Source organism: Dacryopinax primogenitus (assembly GCF_000292625.1).
Source record: "Dacryopinax primogenitus strain DJM-731 SS1 chromosome Unknown DACRYscaffold_10, whole genome shotgun sequence".
Taxonomy (NCBI): domain Eukaryota; kingdom Fungi; phylum Basidiomycota; class Dacrymycetes; order Dacrymycetales; family Dacrymycetaceae; genus Dacryopinax; species Dacryopinax primogenitus.
The window spans coordinates 281,651-290,458 of record NW_024467207.1 but is presented as its reverse complement, the minus strand read 5'-3'; the positions used below and the strand labels follow the sequence as shown (position 1 = coordinate 290,458).

General features: G+C 51.5%; 3 protein-coding genes across 3 annotated transcripts in view; all 3 read right to left on the bottom strand.

Annotated features, from left to right (window-relative positions):
- Positions 1–83, bottom strand: part of DACRYDRAFT_16076 (uncharacterized protein) — a gene marked incomplete at both ends in the record, with an annotated part of 1,249 nt that extends 1,166 nt beyond the window's left edge. The window contains one exon of the mRNA XM_040771160.1: positions 6–83. Within this exon, the coding sequence (XP_040628243.1) occupies positions 6–83 (78 nt within the window). The remainder of the gene's footprint in view (positions 1–5) is intronic.
- Positions 84–652: 569 nt separating this feature from the next.
- DACRYDRAFT_95014 (sugar transporter) lies at positions 653–3,012 on the bottom strand (the record flags this gene model as incomplete). Its single annotated transcript, XM_040777262.1, has 6 exons — positions 2,771–3,012; positions 2,285–2,713; positions 2,143–2,235; positions 1,739–2,024; positions 882–1,689; positions 653–692 (listed from the first exon to the last, which is right to left on the bottom strand). Exons 2-6 carry the CDS (start codon positions 2,657–2,659, stop codon positions 653–655), a joined length of 1,602 nt encoding a protein of 533 aa, XP_040628242.1. The 5' UTR covers positions 2,660–2,713; positions 2,771–3,012.
- Positions 3,013–3,550: 538 nt separating this feature from the next.
- DACRYDRAFT_116527 (uncharacterized protein) lies at positions 3,551–8,457 on the bottom strand (the record flags this gene model as incomplete). The annotated part of the gene is made up of 13 exons (XM_040770218.1): positions 8,324–8,457; positions 7,859–8,254; positions 7,594–7,802; positions 7,128–7,540; positions 6,936–7,080; positions 6,071–6,886; positions 5,462–6,019; positions 5,203–5,409; positions 4,871–5,153; positions 4,573–4,820; positions 4,230–4,519; positions 4,054–4,172; positions 3,551–4,002 (listed from the first exon to the last, which is right to left on the bottom strand). The coding sequence occupies exons 1-13, from the start codon at positions 8,400–8,402 to the stop codon at positions 3,551–3,553; spliced, it is 4,215 nt and encodes a 1,404-aa protein (XP_040628241.1). The 5' UTR covers positions 8,403–8,457.
- Between the last annotated feature and the right edge of the window lie 351 nt (positions 8,458–8,808).

The window sequence follows — 8,808 nt, the reverse complement described above, 5'->3', positions numbered from 1 at the left end:
TTGACGCGCAGGAGTTCGTCGAGGACGGCCTTGCCCGATTTCCCCGATGCACCAGCGATAGTGAACACTTTGTAGCCAGACATGTTGATTTCGTTGAGGTAGTTGGTGTTGGTGTTGGTTCGCTTGTTGCTAAGTTGTTGTGAGACTGCTTGGAGTTGCTTGTGTTGTATTGATCCCAAACAGCTCGAAAACCGGCTCGTTATATACTGTTCCTCCAACCCAGTTCGATCCTCATACGGCCAGCATTCTCCGAGAGCGATGACGCCCCAGCTCGCTATGCATTTCCCGAACGAGTAAGGCAGAAATGGGTCGGCCCGAGGTAGAGCTGCGAGTCACCGCCGACAGTGGCTGCGGGGGATGCAGATGTTGCGTAAGCATCCCTGAGAAAGGGCAAGGGCGGGAGGCACGCGCCGTGACGTAAGTACCCTAGTTGATCTGAGGCGAGGTTGTTCCCAAGGAGACAGCTGGAATATGGCTGCGGAGTTGTGCAGATTGGTAAGGCGAGGAATTGTACAGTGAGTTGAGTTAAATTTGAGCGTTTGACAAGCCGCGCGTGCTCAAACAACTGCGCTATGCTGAAATCCGTGAGGCGAGTTTCCGATTTTATTGATTGTCACAATTGAAGGGTGAAAAGCCATTGAATACGACCGTATCAATAGAATACGTAAAGCTCATTAAACACCTCGTTGACTCTCCAAAGGAAATATCAAGATCAAAATCAAAATCCATGCCCAACGTGTCTGAGAAGTGCATGGGATTTCTGCCCGCGACCCTCACCCTCCACAGTGAAGTCGTAACGTATTCAAACCTTCTCTTCCGATTCTTCTTTCTCCCCTCTCGAGCGGCTCGTCACGCCCTCCTCGTACGGATCCACTACGTACCCCACGAACTTCCTTGCCGGTACATGTTTCGCAAATAGGATATCTAATTCCTCGAACGTCCTCCCCTTGGACTCTGGAAGGCGGAAGAACGCCCATACGAAGAGGGCGACGTTGAAGCATGCTGCTGGGAAGGCGGCTTTTCCTTTCAAGTTCGCGTTCTGCGGGTTGAGCATGTATGGTGAGACAATGGAGTTGACGAGGTTGGAGAGATAGTACATGTCACGCGCCACGGAGATGGTCTTTGTGCGCAGGTTGCTCGAAGAGATCTCAGCCGCAATCACGTATGGAATTGGTCCGATTGTAGCGCCATACCCACCGAACCAGATCACTAAGATGACAGCTTGGGCCCACCTGATGTTGTCCGTCACTGGAGCCAGCTGGAGGAAGCCGATGACGAACAGCAGGGGACCCATGAATGCCGTGCCGGCGAGGAAGAGTGTCCGGCGACCAAAGTATGTTTGCGTGAACCAAGAGCTGACTGTACCACAGAAGGCAATGCTGAACGTGCCCAGGGTGAGTTTGAATGCATCCGACGCAGGCATGCCAGCTTGCTCGAAGAAGTACGTTGAGTAACTCTGAACGGCGAAGCCGACAAAAGCTTGGGATGCCCATGAGACGCAGGCGATCTCCGTGTGGCGAAGATCCGTGCCCTGGAAACAGGCGGCGTAACTAGCACCAATGTTCAGGGAGGCCTCGAGTCTGGTGGTATGCACGATGAGCGCAACAGCGTCCTTAGGATTCACCAGCTGATCGTTCGTAGCCAATCTTCTGATAGACTTTTCCGCGTCATCTACACGGTTCTTCCGCACTGATATTCGTGTTAGTGCCAGGGAGATGATATCGGCGAAATTACTTACCGAGCCACCAAGGAGAATCGGGGGCCATCGCGATGGCAATGAATAGCGGCAAGGGCCACACCCATTGAATAGCAAATGGAATGCGATATGACCACTCGGTGGTGTTGTTGACCAGTCCGTCGAGGACGCCAGCAGCGATGAGATGACCAATGACCCAGCACAAGTTGACAAATGTCGTGAGATATCCTCGGAGAGCAAGAGGGCAGACTTCGACTGCGTATGATGGGGCGACCGTGTTGAAGACACCCCACGGGAGACCGCATAGAATCTCACCGACAAGTAGGACCTAGACAAAGACGGTTAGGGTCTGTCTCGTGGCACTTAGGGTATAAAAGTGAGATATTTGACCAGTTGTGCATAAGAAGGCAGAGGTGCAGAAAGACTAGAGGGGAAAAGAGACGTACGCGGATATTCGGCGCAAAGAAGGTTATGAAGATGAAAGCTGCTTGGAAACAAAGGGCCACCAGCAGAAGGCGTCGGTGCCCGAACTTCTCGATCTGGATATATACTCATGAGTGCAGCCCGGAGAAGCAACTACTTCCGTACCAAGTAACCATTAAGCAAGATACCAATCATGATCCCGATGTTGGAACCAACACTGAGGCCAACCTGCCATGCCGAGGGAACCTGCCACGAGTTTGGACCAACTTGTTCGCAATACTTCTGTTGAAATGTCGGGTAGGCATAGAAGGAGCCGATAATTTGAATGTCATAACTCTCCATGATGACAGCCCAGGAGATAATCACGGACCAGCAGACAGCCTTCCAATAAGCAGCAAGGGCCTGTTTCACGGCCATAGAATGCTCAGCGATGGCTCCCTCATGGGCGTCTTTCTCGAGCTCCCAGTCGACACCACGGTTCACCTGTTGAATGGCATCCTCGACTTCGACCATCTCAGGCTGCGCGACCTCTTTACTCATGTCGGTAGCCGCGCGACTTGGTGCAGATCGAAAATCCCAGAGACAGGGGGCGTTCTGGGATATCACATGGGTCAGCACTTCCGGAAGACTAACAATGAAAATGCAGTTTACCAGAGATAGTCGGGTGACAAACTCCGACAAGAGAGGGCGTTGAGCAAGAGCATGCTGTTCCTTCTTCAACTCGCCAATTTATCTACCCTCCGAAACTCGCGTTCACCTGATGAGAAGTAAATGTGTCCCAAGTTTGTCGGCCGGAAGCATGGGATAACTGGTTTGCTTGGGATGAGCAGAAGCTCATCCTGGGGCCCCACGTCCCACGCAACGAGCCTGTTGTGGGGAAGTCGGAATATTGCGCTATTGGTTCGCAAGATTTGCTGTAGTGCCGAAGCAAACATTCCAATACACTCGACCGCAACGCATTGTGCGTGAGGGCCGGAGTAAGACAACGTGCTGGCGCGGAAAAGAGGGGATGGCCCGCATGTCATTCGCCATAACTTCTCCTGGGTAGATGGGATGCATCGAGGTGAATGCCCAAGAGTATGACACGCCAAACAGATAGATGAAAGCTATGGAAGCATTTGACGCTGAGGTGCTTCCAGTTTCCACGTACCCTGCTGCAGTGCACCAACTGTCGGCGGCCGGCGTCGGCGTCGGCTCAACCAAATTGTCCGTATCATTCACGGTATTTTGATATTTTAATTTAGTCCATTCACAAAGCACAACTGTATTCCTGATGCCCGACATCATTATAGGTAATAATACAGTAATACACACACATATTAGAACCACACAACAACAGGCACCGGAAAAAACCCTTAAAACTAAACATGACACGACAGAAAAGGTTGACTGAAAACGCTACACTCATAAAAAGCGAATTTTACCTAGTTTTTATCTCCTTCTCCGCTTCACAGGGTTGACGGGCGCTATGGGTTGGGACACTCCTCCTATTCCATTTTCGATCAGATCATTCAGCGCTTGCTGTTCTTCATCGTCCTCCGAGGCTGCCAAGTCAAGATTGAGGGTTTCCTCATCATCTTCATCCCTCGCACGCTTTTGTCCATTGACATGTCGAAATTCATCCCTATTAGCTAGAGGTGTTGACATTCCATTGATATCTGCCGCTGGGAGTAGCGAAAGATCGTTTTCTTCAATTTGTGGCATAGGTACATCGTCAAGCACCTCCGGTGCTGGAGGCGGCGTTGGCTTTCGGAGCGGTCTAGGACGAGGTGGAGGTCGAGTGGGAGTGCGAGCATCGTTGTCTCCCGCGATGGGATCGCTCACTGGCTGGTTGACAGCTTGTGTCGCTTTGCGAGTCGTCGCCTTGGCAGCATCTCCTATGGCTGCACAGTTCCGTAAGTAATTATTGCCAAGGACCAACAAAGCACACATACTTTTGTCTTTCGCCATAATGTTCATCAAACGCTTCTCGAAAGCACGCAAAGGTTCCCACAACTTCCCATCCGTGACCTCGAGTTGGGATTGCTTGATAGCATTGTCTAAATGCTTCTTACTAAAAATGAGACCTTAACATGGTCACTCAATTAACACCGCTACAGCAGACACTCACATTTGTAGAGCCTCCCTCGCTTCAGCAGTGGACAGAAGCGGGACCATGCACTTCCAAAGACTTGCCACTTTATTTCGCCTCTTCTTGTTGGGCAAGTTAACAGACGCCTTCAATTTTGTGAATAGCCAATCAATGCACTTCCGATGCACTGAGACGACATATATTGAGGGCATTCGCTTCAAGATTGCGAAGTGCCCACTGCGAATGACGAATGTTGTTGATAATGCCTTTGCTAGAGCGTGGGCGTGTTCGTTGGTGGAGACTAGAGAATCGAGATACATGTCGAAGGCCTAAAACAGGGCATTCAATCAAGTGCACGCACGTGTTCAGGAACAGGACTTACACCCTCCATAGACTTTGCGATGGCTGCTGCTACTTCCTCTCCGTTCTTGCCTCGTATTCCTTCATCGCGAAGTACATCGATGAGAGATTTCATGCATACGTCGACGGTAGACGAGAAGCGTCCGAAGTGCGCAAGAAGAAGGGGGGAGTGACGGATGTGAAGGACGCCAATTCGAATGGCTCGAATGAAGGTGGATACAACAGAGCACAGTATGTACTCTCGTTCTAGCTGAGGCTGCGACATTGTTTCTAGCCTGGGGTTAGAAGGATTTCATGTTTGTGGGATGTTTGTGACTCACTTTCATGGCCCGCCGTCTTGGACTTGTTCACTTTCGACTTCTGCTTCTCCTCACCGTCATCCATGTCTACGTCGCTACTGTTCTCATCCCCAGCCGGCTCCTCTTCGTCGCGGGTATTCCCGACCTCATCCGCGTACTTTTCAATTTGTGCTTGCATGAACCCCGCACAACGATACTGCAATTGATCATCGAGAAGTAATGGAAGCAACCCTCCTGGCGTTTTCTTGCCGATTATTTCACCAGGCGAGAAAAGGATGTAGAGCGTTAACAATGCATCAAATGACTAAATTACATTGTGAGCTAGGTCTCGCCCAAGCTGTCACATGACGTACCGAACGCCGCAAGGCTTCGCATGGATTGGATTGAGTGCCAACCGCAAATTCCGTTAACTTCTCCAAGAGGACACTTCTCTGCTCCTGAAGGGAAAGTAGAGCAGGGGCTTCTGCTTCCGCATCGTTTTCAGTGGCCGGTGCTGCCAGCATCTTTCTCGTCTTCCACACAATGTGAAAGTTGAGGGCTTTTAGACACTGGTCGATCATCTGATAGACAGTTACAGGGTGAGCTTGTCACGTGAATTGGAGCAAGACTAACCGATTCCTCATCTTTGTACCCTAAACGACCCCGTTCGGCAAGCGCACAAAGAATATCCCAAGCATTACTCTGTTTGCCACCCTCGTCTTCTTCCATCCCAGCAGTCAAGTCACGGGTCGCAAACAGGGATGCGAGGCGCGTAACAACGGCACCAAGAGCTTGAATTTCATCCTCGTCGAAATTAGCCACCTCGAGCTCGTCACGACCAGCCACGGCATCTCGCAGAGAAGTGAACAATTCATCCTCGAGCTCTGCCACCTTCCGTGAATTGATGTTCAGGAGAGATATGCCCGAGGACAGCAGGAATACAATTGTGCCCACTGCGTTGCGCAGAACTACAGGGTCAGATTGCTTGAGGAACTGCTGCGAGACGTCGTCCCAAAGCAGTTCGTAAGCGTTCGTTTCTCGCATCTCGACATAGAGATCAAGATCGAGAAGTCGAGGGACTACCAGCAGGTCAGCAATGCAGCCAACGTCTGTCTGATATTTGGCGAAGAGTTTTGGCAATGCCGGAATAAGGGCTCGTGTGATGTCTCCCTTCACGTCGCTGGCCTCCATCTATACAGTGTCAGAACTAGTGATATCATGTTGAGAGAAAAGATTGCGAACCTTTTTATCTGATTCTGCCTCGGTAATGGCTTTCGCCAAGCTGGCGCCAAAGACCTCTAGTAGCACGCTCTCCTCTCTATCTTCCAAGCGCCATCGATCGTCGACCTTTTCTTGTTCCTCGTCTGCTGCATCGGCATTATCATCTGAATCCTTCCGAGATGCTTTACCGCGTTTGCGAGGACTGCTAGAATCGTCGCCAATAGTATGATCTAGAAGCAACAGCTCCAGCAAGGACTCCCACTCTGGTATGATGTCGACGTGATTCCACAAAGCGTCGACAGCGAGAACGACTCGAGATTCTGCTCCTGGTACGCCGGGGAGACGAGAAGACACTTGGCGGGTCACATATGCAGTTCGAGGCTCGTCTCCAGACTGTGAGGTTTCTTCGTCAACCAGTGTCTCCAATCGGACAAGAAGGACGGCTAGCTGCTTTGCTCCGATTTTTTCATGTTCGCCTTCGATTTCCTTTCTCTTTCGACCACGCGCTTCGACAACCTCCTGGACCTGTTCAGCCCAAACGCTGGCGAAGAATGGTCCCACAGCACGTCGAACTCTTGGCTCAGTATCCCAGATGAGGAGACAGACTTTCGCGCGATCAGTGGCCCCGACGTCTTCCTCATCACCCCAAAGATCATGCGCATCGATTTCCGTCAACAGACTAAGAGCTGCACAACGCACGGGAACGTCGGTGTCACTGGTCGCGATCTGAACGAGGCGTTGCAGGAAACGAGTTGTGAAGTGTGATAGAGCTGTAGAGCTGGGAATAGAATACAGAGGGGCAAGAGCCTTGAGCGCTGCGAGACGAACGTGAGTACTCTGTAATCTTGATTTAGCCGATTGATCGTGTTACAATGAAACGGCTTACCGAATCACTGAGAAGCCAGCCGGCATATCTTAGATATGACCCATCAAGCCAGAATGAGGGGCATCCCATCATCCAGGTTCCAAGCTCATGCATACACTCGGCGCGAATCTCGGGATCGAAGTCTCGATAGCGATGGACGAAGATACTGAGGTATGTTTAGTAGGAGGCCCCAAGAGGTTCCGTAGTGCTTACCCATCGAAAAACTCCTTCATGAACTCCACAATGGCCTTCTGTTTCCCTTTCAATTCGGAAAAGCGTTTGTCGAGGGAGTCCTTAGAGGCCGCCACGCCCGATTTCTTCTTCTTTCTCTCAGCCTCTCTTTGTCTTCCAACGACACTTGTATCCTTTTCAACTTCGTTGTAAACTTCACATAGACCGCCGACAACGCAAGCAGCGATATAAGTGCTGGTGTGGCGGAAGGATCGGAGAGACGACGACGACATCGTGGTGAGCCAGGAGAGCAGAGTCTGGATAAGGTCGGTCTTGTATAATTGACTAGATAGGTGCGCGGATTTCGTGAGATAAATAAAGAATGCCGACAGTGCCTTTCGTATAGGCTTCATAGTTGGAAGGCGAGAAATTAGGGGATACGGAGGCGCCTGAGTCTATGATGCCGTCTGTCAGGCGACAAATGCAGATATGCGCTCTCATGACTTACCGTCTTGATTGCTTCCATGATGTCTTCGCAGACCCCGACTATCCCATCTTCATCCGCCACTTCGTTGGCAGTAATATCGGCGTTCGCACCGCAAGAACGAACCACCATTGTGATGAGCTCGGCGAGGGCAGGCAAAGCTGACTCGCGGAAGGACTCCAAGAAGTCTTCAGAAACCGTCTGGAGCGAACTACCAGAATTCAGGAGCGCGTCTGGGCGATGAAATCAGCTCGCTGGGACGCATATATGCGCATTATACTATACGCACTGAACAAATGGTTGTCGTCCTTGATTCCTCCAGTGATACCCTCGCCGTTCACGACCGTTCCGCCTCCCGAGTCGCCAGCAAGCCGTGCCTTCTTCGCTTTTGGCCTGGGAGCAGCCTTGGATGCTCCATCCACCGGCTTCGACCGGGCCTTCGCCTTGGACTTTTTCACCTGCCCATTCGCATCTTCTTGCTCCGGGACTTTGGGGCGTTTGGGAGCTTGTGACTTGGCCGCCTTCGGTCCGGATCGGGGAGCATGATACTCCTCCTCGTCCGCGTCGTCATCCCGGTTATCGTCTTCTTCGTCCTCCTCCAGGCCCAGCAAATCATCATCCTCATATATGTCTTGAACTTCTTCGGGAGTTTCTTCACTATCTTCGGTGCGCTTGCGCTTGAGACCTAGGACACGCGTTAGTATGGGCATGTCACGATGGCCCCATCAACGAGTCCCTGTTCGCCGCAACACACCTTGAGGATTCTTGTATCGCTCCACCACTCTCGTCTGTCTTCCGGATCGTCGTTCTCCAGAGGCAGGAGGCTCAGACATGGCTCGCGGTGTCGCAGATGCTGTGAACAGAAAGCAATGGGGTCGCCTATAAGACGTCTGACTGGAGCAACACGAGACGCGAGCACGACGCGGTCCACCGCGGAGGCAGATGATATTCCGATATTCGGCTCCGGGGGGGGGCGTGACTTGCTCTTGCACTTCGAGGCATCGGTTCCAGCAAACAGCACTCGTCAGTCTCGCTTTCTGTCAAAATGCATCGATCTCCTTTTATGACTCCGTCTTGTATCGTCAATGATCCGCTTTTTTGTTTCGGATTCCTGTTCGACTTTTGGGACGATCTGAAATCTCTCCGATCTGGACAGGTGGCTGGTGCACGCCTCATTCAGATGGCGGGCCCTTAGTCTAAGGCATACTCTTATAGCTATCCCCAGTTTTCAAGCATGCG